At 30.4% G+C, this 14,512-nt stretch overlaps 1 protein-coding gene and 3 non-coding genes across 7 annotated transcripts; all 4 read left to right on the plus strand.

Moving 5' to 3' along the window:
* Positions 1–291: 291 nt before the first annotated feature.
* Positions 292–4,099, plus strand: LOC120089456 (protein ALP1-like). Of its 4 annotated transcripts, none has more exons than XM_039046930.1 (2): positions 292–1,972; positions 3,590–4,099. In XM_039046930.1, exon 1 carries the CDS (start codon positions 550–552, stop codon positions 1,909–1,911), a length of 1,362 nt encoding a protein of 453 aa, XP_038902858.1. In that variant the 5' UTR covers positions 292–549; the 3' UTR covers positions 1,912–1,972; positions 3,590–4,099. The 4 variants fall into 4 exon arrangements, with proteins under 4 accessions (XP_038902858.1, XP_038902861.1, XP_038902860.1 ...); XM_039046933.1 differs by having other exon boundaries at positions 3,637–4,099; XM_039046932.1 differs by having other exon boundaries at positions 3,674–4,099.
* A 458-nt stretch (positions 4,100–4,557) lies between these two features.
* On the plus strand, positions 4,558–4,630 carry TRNAE-CUC. The gene has a single exon. It is a non-coding gene; the product is annotated as a tRNA-Glu (tRNA).
* Positions 4,631–10,053: 5,423 nt separating this feature from the next.
* Positions 10,054–10,126, plus strand: TRNAE-CUC. Its single transcript has one exon. It is a non-coding gene; the product is annotated as a tRNA-Glu (tRNA).
* A 3,038-nt stretch (positions 10,127–13,164) lies between these two features.
* TRNAD-GUC lies at positions 13,165–13,236 on the plus strand. Its single transcript has one exon. It is a non-coding gene; the product is annotated as a tRNA-Asp (tRNA).
* Positions 13,237–14,512: the final 1,276 nt, after the last annotated feature.

Here is a 14,512-nt window from a genome sequence, read left to right on the forward strand (position 1 = left end):
ATAAAATAAAATTTGATAATATATGGATATTTAATTTAAGTCAGATTAATTCAAAAAGTAATTAAACAAAATCTAAATTAATAATAAAATATACGGATTATGTTAACTACATTAATAAAATTAGGAGAGCAGTTGTTTTTTTACTAAGGACAGTTATTCTTGAGAAAAATCAGCAATTATTGTATAACCTTATTTATGATCTACAATAATAATAACTAGCAAATTAGATATTTAAAAATTTGTGGTAATGTATATGTAAGGTGAGTTATGGTAAATCTTACCGTTGGTTGATTTAAGGAAATCCTAAATTTTTTGGTACGCTCCAATTCCAAAGGACTAGCCTAGCCGAAGGTGATTTACCAGGTCCATCTGGTTTGGAGAGGTTGAAGAAGCAAAGCAGATCGCTACTAGGCCGATCTGGTTTTTCAGACATCCGCCGTTGCAACCAACCAACCTCTGCTTCCGAAAATACAACCGAAGAATTCCGATATCAAAGAAACCCCTTTCCCCTAAATCAACCTCCATCTCCGGCCACCGCAACAATCCACCATGGATCAATCCTTCTTACTCATGCTCTCAACTCTCCTCCATCTCCACAATTACCTCGATCCCACCATTTCCCTCCTCCCCTCCACTCCCTCCTCCGCCTCCTCCCCTTCCTCCGCTTCCCTCAACTCTCCCACCTCCCTTCTCTCCTCCTCCTCCGCCGCCCCTCTCCTTTTCTTCACCATCGCCTCTGTCCTCTCCTTCATCGCCTCCTCTCGCCCCAACCCCTCCTCCTCCACTTCCCCCACCTCCACCACCACCGCCACTCCCCCTCCTCCCTCCTCCTCCTCCGACTACTCCGTCTCCGCCTTCCGCGCCTTCTCCACCGACCACATTTGGTCCCTCGAAGCCCCTCTTCGCGACGCCCAATGGCGCTCCCTCTACGGCCTCTCTCACCCTGTCTTCACCACCATCGTCGAAAAACTCAAACCCCATATTGCCCTCTCCAATCTCTCTCTCCCATCCGATTACGCCGTTGCTATGGTCCTCTCTCGCCTTTGCCATGGCCTCTCCGCTAAAACCCTAGCTACCCGTTTCTCTCTCGAACCCTATCTCGTTTCCAAAATCACCAATATGGTCACCCGTCTTCTTGCCACCAAGCTTTACGCTGAGTTTATTAAGATTCCCGTTAGTCGCCGGCGTTTGATTGAAACCACTCAGGCTTTTGAGGAGTTGACTTCTCTCCCCAACATGTGCGGCGCCATTGATGGCAGTCCGATCAAGCTTCGTCGACTTCCTGCTGATCAGAATTTTTCTACTAATTACAATTGTCGATTTGGGTATCCTTCCGTTTTGCTTCAGGTTGTTGCTGACAACAAGAAGATTTTCTGGGATGTTTGTGTTAAAGCTCCTGGTGGCAGTGATGATGCCAGCCATTTTAGGGATAGTCTTATGTACCATAGGCTTACTTCTGGAGATGTTGTTTGGGATAATGTTATTAATGTCAGAGGTCACCATGTTAGACCTTACATTGTTGGTGACTGGGGTTATCCTCTGTTGTCTTTCTTGCTCACTCCGTTTTCGCCTAATGGCATGGGCACGCCTGCACAGAACCTGTTTGATGGAATGCTGATGAAGGGTCGGTCTGTTGTGGTTGATGCAATTGGGTTGCTTAAGGCTAGGTGGAAGATTCTTCAAGATTTGAATGTGGGTTTAAATCATGCGCCACAGACCATTGTTGCTTGTTGTGTGTTGCATAATTTATGTCAAATTGCTAAGGAGCCAGAGCCTGAACCATTGAAGGATCCCGATGAGACTGGTCCTGCTCCTAACATTCTTGATAGTGAAAAGTCTCTGTGTTATTATGGTGAAAGTATGAGGCAGGCGTTGGCTGATGATTTGCATCATAAGCTTCAATCAAGATAGCTAGTGTTTCATCAATTTTTTTTGGAAGGGAAGATGAGCCTCCAGCCTCCTTTACTCATATGTAAGAATGTAGTCTTTCTTGTAGCTCCTTTCTTTGTTGCCATGCTTTGGTGATCTTGTTTCTGTTTTGTTAACTCTTTTAGTCTAACCACTTAAGTCATTGCTTACAGTAGAAAGAGTAATGATGCATATCCACAAGCTGGCAGATTCATTGAATTGCATACTTCTAAAATATTTTCTAGGAAATCCAAATGTTGATTTTGTCATTTGTGAGAAAGCTATTATGATCTGAACTCAACATTGAGATGAAATTCTTAGCTTGAACTACTAGTGTAGATTCTCTATATATTGATCCAAGATGAAATCCGGCTGTTTGAGAAGATCTTTATGAAATGATTAAGGAACTGCAAGAATGGAGTAAGCTGCCATTGCAGATAGCTTGAGATATATTAGTTAGGAACACAGGGATACCCTTTTTCAGTAATGCTGTTTGTTTATATGATCTCCTTGACATGCTAAGGCCGTGTCGATCTGAGTTCAATGATGGTTATATGAACTGTAGGTTATGGCTGAATGTTTGTAGAAACTTGGGAGTTCAAAATGTAGTCACAAATTCTAATTGAAACATTTGAGGAAGGTTGATCGATTAGAATTGTCAAGTTAGTTTTTGGATGATACATTTTGGCTATCTTGCATCCTTGATTTGGTGGTTCTTTTTAAATACTAAACTGAATGCTTATAAAGGAACAGATAAAGGTGAGCAAAATGGGTTACTGGGCTTTTTTGGCTATCCTGAATGCTTTGTTTTGTTAAACAAGTCTTCTATATGAAGTTTTGAAACCGATCAAAAGTAATGGAAAGTAAAAATTGGAATAATAAATTTAAGGTTTTATTAATAGGAAGAGAATTTGATAGTTCACTCTTTTCCTTGATCCTTCTTTGGGTTGGTCCTGGCATTAATGCTTGGATCATTTTGATTTTGTGTTCCTTTGTTAAAGAGTGTAACAATGTAATGAAAAGTGAGTATAATCAGATAAAAGTTAATTCATTATTTGTTATTATTAGGTCAAAATATTCTTTTGGTCCTTGTTAATCCATGTACTTTTAATAAATCTTTAAATTTAGTCCCTCATTTTTTTATTTTTATTTTTTTTGTTAAAATTGGTTGAATGATCATAATAATTTTCACACAAGAAAATATAATATGGGAATATGTTTTAAAATTTATAGTGAAAGTGCTAATACATAATTAAAAGTTTTTTGAAAAATTTAAACAATAAACTAGTAGTAAAAACTAGATTTCATTATTAATTTGTTTAGGGTTTCCCAAGCCAAGGCCTAAAGTTTATAGGGCGGACCCAAGCTCAAAGGGTATGGAGAAAAGACATAGGGGAGCTTGCTTCTCAAAGAGAATATGTCATTGCTTTGAGGTTTAAGCAAACTAGCCAAGTTGGTAATTTCAATTGGGAAATAACTAAGTCGGGGTCGAATTGACATCTTGCAACTTCGATCGCTAGAAATGTCCATGACACCCCGGTCATTATACACAACTATAGGCGTGTGTTGGAGGACTAACTTATAAATAGTTTCATTCAACCACCCCAAATGGGAGAGGGTAAGTAATCTCCAAATGAGAGACTTGACCTTACTTTTTTTTTTTTTTTTTTTTTGTGTTTAGTTGAACTAGCCATTTCTTATACTAATCTAAACATTGGAGTGCAATAGACTCAACATCACACCAATGCAAGGATCTCATATGTAGATTAGTTTGAAGGACAGTGAGACCAGTCCAAAAGGAAACAAGTTGGAGGTCAAGGCTACCTGCAGCAAAGCTGGACAAGATTCGAGTGCCAACAAATTCAATTTTTCCAGCAATTTGAGTATATTTAAATAATAAGACTTATTAGGTTTTGAATCAACTTCTCATATCTATAATTGTTGAACTTAAAAAATAGTTATATGGTCATACATGCTAAATGTCATGGTCATGCTGTTTGTTGCCCATAGCCGCATGTCCGCCCCCACCTCTTTTTATAATGCTTTTATCTTATGTATTTCCTTTTGTTAGGTAATTTGTTTTCTATGTACTTTTCTTAGTATGTGATCGCTCGTCCACATACTATATGAAGACTAATCATCATATCCTCATACTAGTGAGTTGTATGCTATAAAGTATTGTTGTTGCTTATTGCTTTCTAGTTGTACGATTAATGTTCATTGTTTACACATACTTTCAAATGTTTGCGAAAACCATAATCGTAGTATTAAATTTTCGTCGATATGTTGATATTTTGTATCGACATGAAGGATGGATCAATATTTACATTATTATCATAGAAAAGAACTATGAAATACAACAAATAAGCACCAAAATGTCAATAATATAAATAATAGATATATTAACTTGTTTGAAAATCATAGAATGTTATTTTAACAATTTAAATTTATTTTTTGAATTTTTATTTTTTTTTTATAATTTTTCAAAAATATCAATCGAAATAGATATTTTATTGATGTTTCTATAAAAATTTATGTATAATTAAGCCTCAGATATTTCCTTCCATATCGAAATTTAAGCCTTGCTTATAAAGTTATAATACACAAAACTAATTTATTTATTAAATTAGGACAACGTTGACCATAAAATCCGTTGTAGTCTAGTTGGTTAGGATACTCGGCTCTCACCCGAGAGACCCGGGTTCAAGTCCCGGCAACGGAAAATCTTTTTTGTTTTTTTTTTTAGAAAACAAATTTTATTTAATAATTTTTATCTCTCTCCCTCTCTTTCTTTTTTCCTTTTTCTTTTTTTTTTTTTTCCGTTTAATTTGGTGGGTTTAATATATTGGACCCTTCATTGGGCCATATTTGTGACCTGGCTCAACCCCACATCAACAGAAATTAGGGCTTTCAACCTAGATGGCCTATATATTGGAGTTGTTTAGTAAAAATATCCAAGCATTTTTTCTAAAGAAATTGTAGGAAAGGCCTAAAATGTGAAAGGAGTTTTGAAAAATGTCTAGTTTCATATTTTTCTGAAAAATATCTAAAATTTAAAATTTGGGTTTAACCGTTTTAAGTGTTATGCAAAAATTGCTCTCTAACTCCTTTATAATCCATTTGTACGTCTATTTTGTTGGATGATTGAAAATCCTATTTCGATGGGATTTATTTTTTAAATTTGTAGAAATTCTTTTAGATTTTATAGATTTGCACGCCTATTTTCTTAAAATTTGTGGAAAATCTTTATTTTTTAAAAAAAAACAATATTTTATCACCAAAATGAGAATCCAAGGTATCTAAGGGAGAAGGTAAGCATCCACAAAGCATCAAAACCAACGAAATCCATGAAAGCAACGTGATGAATCCAGGTGAGGTCATCTGGGAGAAAGAAAAAATTCTCGACGACGATGAAATAGCATAAGATAATTTCATAATATGATCGAAAAAAGGCATCGAAGGTGGTCGGTGATACAATCACATAGAACAATTCTCTACAAGATTTAAAGTGTTTCTAACTAGGACAACTTGAAATTAGAGAGCACTCTCTCAAAATTTTTATGCTACTCACACATTTTTCCACTCTCAAACTAGAGATTACATAAAGAGAATTTAAGTTACTACACTCAAACTTAAAATGTTTCTAACTAAGATAACTTGAAACTAGAGGCATAAACTCCTTTTATAGGCTTGGAGCTCATCCCCATTCTTCAATTTAACTGACGTGGGACAAACTGCAATTCTAATATTTTGCTAAAACTCAACAATTAATTCTTTTAATTGATTTATTTCCATTGTCACTTCTTAGTTTGAATTATTTCCTTTTATTTAAGGCAACTTTAAATTTGTGAATTAGATTATGAATCTAAATACTATGTAATTCTATTCATTATCAGGAAGGTTATATATGTCCACACATTTTAATTTAATATTCTACGTTTAGACATATTTGAGATAGAAATTGAGTTTTACACAAATGTATTAGGGCTTTCACATTTTAGCCCTTACTACCATTTAAACGTTAGAAAATAGAAAAATCATAAAAGAAGCTTGTTATGTTTCCTTTCTTATGAGTGAAATCTTTTAAGGGAAAAAGTTACTTTTAAAATGCAATTGAAAAAAGATGCATGTGTTTGGAATAAATTTTCAAGTGTTTAATTAAAAATTAAGTAAATTTAGAAGAAATTAGAGTGTTTGACAATCGCTCAAAATAGTTTCTAAAGTGCATTTTAAATAATTTTTATGAAAATTGTTTAAATAAAAATGAGTTTTCTGAAAAACACTTTTTTCTTAAGTCAATCCAAACAGACCTTAATCAGTTTATCGAAAGTGTTTAAATAAAAATGAATTTTTTGAAAAAATATTGTTTTCTTTAAGTTAATCCAAATGGATCATTTTTCTTCTTTCCTTGATATGTATTATGTATATATTATTGGATATTTTTAACATTTTAAAAAGATTTAAATTTTATTAAGGGAAAAGGAAAAACGAGAAATAGGATAAGAAAACTAATTACACTATTCTAATTAATGAGAGCCTGTTGTAGTCTAGTTGGTTAGAATACTCAGCTCTCACCTGGGTGACCCGGGTTCAAATCCCGGCAACGGAAGATGTTTTTTTGTTTTTTTGTTTTTATTTATAATTATTACATATATATTTTATTAATGTATCATGAACAGAAATTAAGCATCAGGTATTTTCAATATTATCCCATTTTAATACATCATATTTCATTTTTACCTTTTATTTTCATTTACTCCTCTCCTACCAATTATTGTGGGACTCAACTTTATGTTCTTTATATATATATATATATATACCTAGTTTAATATCAGGATCATTATTTAACCTAGTAGTAAATTTATATTCTAACCCCTTTTATATCTAAGTTCAAGTCCTACTTATTACATTTATTTTTACAAAATTATATAAAGCCGTCGTCAATAAAATTTTTGTATTGTCACTATATTTATACTAGTTAGGAGACACGTGCAATGTGTTTAAAAATTTTTTAACATAAAATTTTGATAAAAGAATAAAATTCAAAATGCAATTTAATAGTTTTTTAACATAAAATTTTGATCAAACATTCATTGAGTTTATTAGCAAATATTTGACGTGAAAAGAAGTAATTTAAGAATAGTAAAAAATTATATATTTCTTGTTTTCAAGTTAATTGACAATGGACGAGATATTTTGAATATTATCGAAATTTTTTGAGAGATTTTTTTAAGATAAATAAATTTTCTATATGAAAATACTTACAATTGAATTTAAAATTTAAATAGTTGATATGAAATTTAAAACTATAAAAAAATAAAAATATGTGAATGAATAAAATTAAAATATGATGGAAATAAAGTTTGTGAAACAAAATTGATATAAAAGTGAGATAAAAACACCTATCTTAATTACTATTCAATAATTAGTAATTGTTTTATAGTTGTTCGAAGGCGATAACTTTGAGGGAATTTTTCTAGATCAAAAGAGGAAAAATATTTATTGGTTATTTATCTATTTATTTTTATAAAACCGCGAGCTCCCATCAAAGTGTAACTTTTTCATTGTATTTGATTTAAATTGTCTATAACAATAGGTTTGATAGATGTGCCCCAAATTCTAACTAATACAATCCCTAAGTGAACAAAAGGTTATTATATTTCATTGACTTAATAAAATTCAAAAATATTTTAACTTATTTATAAAGTTATGTTGTGAAGAACAAATACAAGGAAACTTATATTATTGAATGAAAAATAGAGAAAGAATGAAAACAATTATTAGAACACAATGGAAATTTGAAGAATGAAAAATGAAATATACAAAATTGAACAGAAATACGTAAATATTCAGAATTGAAATAACAACATTACCATTACATGGAGAAGAATAAATTAATAGATCTAGTTGTCGGTTGACTTTTCATAATCAAATAAATCTCCAAATGAAAGATTTAACAAAAAGAAATTAGGTCAAAATAATAACATTAAATAAATTAATGATCTCAAGGCTCACTATTGGAAAAAAAAAAAAAAAAAAAAAAAAAAAAAAAAAAAAAAAACAGCTTCTAGAGCCCATTCTATAAAAAAACTTACTTCAATGGCTGAAAACCTAAAAAAAAAAATTAAGATAATGGATAAAATGAAAGATTTAAAAAAAAATGAAGATTGAAACAACCACCTTAAATAAATTAATGAATTCTCAAGTCTCAAGTCTATTAGTTGAATTTTCATAATCAAATCAATCTTCATCTAATTAAAATCTAACAAAAAGTAACTTTAATTTCAATGGCTTGGAATCTAAAAAAGATTAATTAAGATAATTGAATTAATATTTAATTTTGAATAATAATATATTAATAAATAGAAATTTGTTCATGACTGAATAATAATATTTAGTTTTGATTTAATCACACAATATACCAATAGATAATTACCAAATTTATAGATATATTAAAATATTATGATGAATTTTGTTTATGACTGAATAGTAATATTTAATTCCATTAACAAATGCCTTAAAATTATGAAATTATGGAGATGAAGAATATGATTATACTTTTAAAATTAAATGAATTTTTAAACTCTCTATATTTATTAATTTCTCCCTTTATTATTTACTATTCCTGAATTTTTCAAATCATCTCCCATTGGGTATTTTCTCTTTATTTGGCCTCCATCCCCTCTTTATCATCTTAACTAATTATCAACTAGAAGTAACATATATTTGTAATCAAGATACAAAATAGACATCTACAAATTATTGTTATGGACGAATAAAAGGAAAAACCATGGTATAAAACAGAAAATACAAAATATTCTATAATATAACCACTTATAAATACATCAAAGACTTAAACAAAAATATAAAAGTTTAATATAATAAAAATAATCTTATTAAAAATCTATATTTCAATAAATAAAAACCAATCAAATCAAATCCCAAAATCTAATCTTCCTAACACTATCACAAATTTCAAATGATTTGTTTGTCGTTTTCTTTTGTAAAAAAAAAGATAATAAAAAAAATAAAATCAAATCCACGAAAATCCTCAATTCACATAAATTCTAAGATCCGTGAAAATTTGCGGCATAGGGATAGAGTAAGAAAATTTGAATTAATCGTGGTAATAGATGAATCATACATGAATCTAATGGTCATTCATCCATACCCATTATCAAAATTTTCAAAATTATAAAAATGAGTGAAACGACAACTAATCTTATGACGTTACACATTATTTAACTTCATTTTCAATTTATCATTAATTCTACAATAATGTATTTTCGAAGCTTATTAGCAATAAAAATAAGTGGGATATAATTTTAGAGTTAGACTTCGTGGGTGTATATATATATATATATATTAAACTACAAATTATCCATCTAATCATAATTTAGTGAGTAAGGTACCAAGTTAGCATTCTAAAGATTGATAGTTTGATTTTCTATCCTTGTAGTCGTTGAATTCAAAATATAATTACAAGTTTAATTCATAAACTTTTAGATTTGTATCTATTTAAAATGTAACTAATAGGTTCTTGAATTTTTCAATGTTGTGTCTAATAAATTCTTAACGTATTTAACACGGATATATTAAAGAAAATTAAAAATTTAGGATTCAATAAAATATAAAAATATATTTTATGTCTAATAGATCAACTTATTTTAATATCTTTTTGGGGTCTTTTTAAATATTAAAAAAATATTTACACTTTAAGTAAAAAGTTTCGAAAGTAAACTTTTTGCTATAGAATGTAAACATTTTTGGAAATTTTCTATCTATAAGAATCTTATCTTTTTACTATATGAGGAAGTTATTTGACATAAGATTAGATATTGTTTTAAAGTTTGTAGATTAAATAATTACAAACTTATCTATATATTAGAAAAAATACCAAAATTTATTTTGAACAAGGCAATGTGTATTACTTTTTATCTTAAACTTTTCAATTTCACCACAATATAAGTTCAAATTTGATGAGTATTGCAACTTTTATCCTAAACTTAATATTATTATTTTATTTTTCCTTAAAATGGGATGTGTGTCCAGTATTAATTAAACAATGGTAAGAATTAAATTTATTGATAATTGAGGAGGATTGACAATTAATATGTATATTTAAATGTCATCTGTTCAACAAAATCCGTTGTAGTCTAGTTGGTTAGGATACTCGGCTCTCACCCGAGAGACCCGGGTTCAAATCCCGGCAACGGAATTCCTTTTTTATTTTTTAACTTAGACCCATTTTTGGGCCTTGTTTGTGGCCTGCTTCAAGCCCATAAAATCCTCGTCATTAATCAGAAATTAAGCCTAAGTACATTCAATATTATCCTATTGCTTAGTACAATAAAGGTTGAAATACCTCGATTTGAACCTCCGATCTCAAATAAAGAGATACACATAAATTATAGTCATACTCATGTTGCCAATATCAATCTCTTTTAATAATCACATTTCATATTTTATTTTTTATTATCATATATACTATCGAGCACAAATTATATTATTCATGAGTTGAAGGGTACATAAATGAACTAAGACTATGTAAGAGTGAAAGATCTTTACATCAAAACCATTCATAAATTTTTAATGCCAAAAAGCATCCGGAGTGTTTGTTAGCAAAACATTATCGAGATAGGGTTTTGTTGACATTAAGAACGTTGTGGTTGACAAAAGCACCCTTTGTATACGACAACATAGGAGAATGACACATTATTATGGTGTGTGTATGTTTGTTATTTAGAAAAAGGTCAAGATTTTTTTTTTTTTTTAAAAAAATGCCAATTTCTATGGGACGTCTCAACAAATGTTTAATATTCAAAGGCAATTTTAGAAAATATCTAAACATAGTTTCCATCACAAAAAGTCTAAACTTAAAATATTAATTAAAATACATGATAATTAGTTGAAAATATGGAATATATATTATTCTTGATATTAATTACGCAAATATTTGAATGTAGAATCTAACACAAAATTCAAAGTTGTCGAAACTAAGGGAAGATTTAATGGAAATAAATCAAAATAATGATCACTACCTTTTCTACTATGTCAACATTTGTATTGGACCTTTGTATGGTTTCCTATCCGAATAAAAAATCAAATTGATTTTGTTCTTTATTGAACATTTGTATGGTTTCCTATTCTATAAAATTGATTTGTTCGATTTGGTTCTTGGTTGTCCTCAAAATTGACCCAATTTTTACCCCTTATACACTAGCTTCTTAGCTTACAATAACGAAAAACTAACCGTAAGTATGAAATAACCATTTTTTTTTTTCAAATCTTAGGAGTAAAAATGTTGAGTTTGAAAAACCCAATATTCCAAAAGCATGTATATATTTATATTATATATATATTTATATATATATATATATATTTCTAATTTCAAAAACTTTGAATATGTCATGGACCTATTAGAGTGGAAATAAAAAGTTTATGATTTATTAAATATTCTCAAACTTTACTTTCTTTTAAAACACAAATTAAAAGCATAAAACCTATTATAACTTTTAAAATTTTAAAGATGATATTTATATAAACTTTAATTTAGAAACTAAATGTATATTTGACGTACACTTTTAATTATTTACACTCTCTACTCTCTAGCTCGCTCATCTTGTGAAATTGAATAGATTAATTATAGTAGTATTGTTTCTTTGGAAAAGATATAGTGTGTATTATCTTAGAAAATAATCAGTAAAGCTTTTTTATTAGAAATCGACTGTACTTTTTTTTTTTCCAATGTCAAAGTTCTATTTTACCATATATATGTGTTGTGAACAATGATATTTTGGGTAGACTAAATGTACTTTTATTTTAATGGTTTAAATATAACATTGGTTCAAATACATTTATTTTGATTCATTTTTTATTTTGTACTTTAAAATAATCAATTTTGGTCCCACATTTTAACTTTTATTCAATACGTCTTTGTACTTTTAAAAAAGTGACCATTTTGGTCTTTCATTTTTGTTTTTATTTATTTTTAAGGGAATCAAAACTATCACTTTTAAAAAGCTATTCAATAACCAAAATGTTACAAATTTACAAATTGATTACAAATGATTACAAATTTAAATTCCAACTAATAGATTGGTGCCTATTTGACCTCTAAACTTTAAATTGATTTGTTGCCTATTTAATTTCTAAACTTTACAATTAATAGTTTTTATACTATCAGTTTTGTTTTAAAGTCCTTGAATTTTAAATTTTTGTATTATCTTTGACTCTATTTGCATTTTTTAAAAAATTGTGGAACTATTGAGATACAAAATTGAAAGTTGTTTAAAGATTTGTTACACATTAAATTTGAATTTTAGGTTTGGTAGCACTTTGATCCCTAATCAACTTTCGACTAAACATTTTAACCTTTGAGATTCGAAGAAAATTGCTCATTTGATCCCTACCATAAACTTTTCCTTAATTAGCTAACAAAAGGAACTGGATTTTTTTCAAAATTAAAAAATATTTTAAAATAAGAAAACAACTTTTAACAATTTCTATTAATGTCTACCCTTGTTTTGAGAAAATGGCATCAATAGCCTATTTTTAGAAACCCAAATAAGATTTGACCTAGGTTCTAAAAATTAATTATCTTTTGTCTTTTGCTTATTTCAACATTGAAGGAACTGGCGAAAGTCTATTGCAGAAGTGAGGATCGATCCCAAAATCTAATTTTTACCAAATCAAACAGAAACAATTATGTATTAAATTTAAATGTACAACATGCATTTAGAAATTGAGAAAATGATTAGTAACTTATCTTTGAAGATCAACCTTCCTCACGTATCATGAATTGCAATGATCTCAAACCCCTAATTGGCCACCACCAATCAGAACATTTGGTATTCTCTATCGGGATGAGAATCACTAAGGAGTTTTGTGGGCTCTTAATTTTAGAAGAGAGTGAGAGGAAATTGAGAGGAGAAGTTTATGGGAAATCTTTGGTTGTGTGTGTTCAAAAGAGATTAAAGAGATGCCAAAATCTTCTATAAAAAATCTCTGATTAGAAGAAGCAAAAAGCAAAAAATCAACAACTCTAATGAGTTGAGAAAGATTAGGGGAGGGAAGTTATCTCCCTCCCATTAATTAAAAAAATTAAAATTAAAATAATTTTAATTTAAACAATATTTGGAGTTGGGATATTTCAACCTCATCTCTCGTTAGTTTAATGAAAATTGTGAATATGTGACTAATTTTAAAGTGCATGATAATACTCATTTATATATTTGAAATTCATTACAACATGTGGTCGTTGTAGTATAGTGGTGAGTATTCCCGCCTGTCACGCGGGTGACCCGGGTTCGATCCCCGGCAACGGCGATTTGATTTTTTATTTTATAATTAATAATTTTGCAATTAGAAATCTGAGTTAGTTTTCTTCTTACTGGACCGGCTAAATTTCCCTTCCAATATTTATGAATTTAATTTTTAATATACTTATTTCGAAAAATAAGAAAACAAATAAATAAAGAATCCACGTGACTTTGAATCAATTTTGATTTACTTTTTTTTTTCTTTTTCCTTTTCGCTTTTCTTTAACCTTTCCACAAATATGTATATAACCAAATTAAACTCTTCATTTTCCCTTAAAAAATAAATTCCTTAATTATCTCCCAAATATATATTGGGGTATCTTGCGCTAGTATTGTTTGATTTGGGTTCGTCCCATTTGTTTATATCATCGCTGTTTGTTAAGCATGCCATGTTAGAACTAGAGCCTTTACACTTTGTGTTATCGGTTTCCACTCCGTCTGGAGTAATTATGTTAGCAAAGGAGAAAATAAAAGTAGTCAGATTGAAGTAGCGAGTCATACCCTGGATGTGACTTTAGTAGTCTTGACATGCGGGATTTTGATGTGATTTTGGGCATGGATTGGCTAGCTGCTAACCATGCCAGTATAGACTACTCTCGCAAGGAGGGTGATCGAGGCCAGCTTTAAATTTAAAGGTGCGGGGATCGTGGTCCTGCCCAAAGTGATTTCTGCCATGAAAGCCCAGAGGTTTCTTAACCAGGGTACCTGGAGTATCTTAGCTAGTGTCGTCGACACTAGAGAGCCTGAAGTCTCCTTGACTTCAGAGCCAGCTGTATGTGACTACTCGGATGTCTTTCCAGAAGAACTCTCAGGTCTGCCGCCGCATCGGGAAATAGACTTTGCTATCGAGTCGGAGCCAAGCACAACTCCTATCTCGAAAGCTCCGTACAGAATGGCCCAGCAGAACTAAAGGAACTCAAAATTCAATTGCAAGAGTTGTTGGATAAGGGTTTCATACGCCCTAGTGTGTCCCCTTGGGGTACGCCGGTGCTGTTTGTGAAAAAGAAAGATGGGTCATTACGGCTCTACATTGACTACAGTGAAACTAAACAGGTGACTATAAAAAACAAGTATCCGCTTCCCAGGATGGATGATTTGTTTAACCAGTTGCAGGAGCTACAGTGTTTTCTAAGATTGATCTTCGGTTGGGTATCATCAGTTGAGGAGAAAGGACAGTGATATTCTCAAGACAGCTTTTCGTTCGAGGTATGGGCATTATGAGTTCATCGTGATTTCATTTGGGTTGACGAACGCTTTTTATCAGTTGAGGAGAAAGGACAGTG

The sequence above is a fragment of the Benincasa hispida genome, chromosome 10 (genome assembly GCF_009727055.1).
Source record: "Benincasa hispida cultivar B227 chromosome 10, ASM972705v1, whole genome shotgun sequence".
Taxonomy (NCBI): domain Eukaryota; kingdom Viridiplantae; phylum Streptophyta; class Magnoliopsida; order Cucurbitales; family Cucurbitaceae; genus Benincasa; species Benincasa hispida.

Bases quoted from the DNA above. Each gene is read 5' to 3' on its own strand.
- LOC120089456 (XM_039046930.1), top strand. From the start codon at position 550: ATGGATCAATCCTTCTTACTCATGCTCTCAACTCTCCTCCATCTCCAC.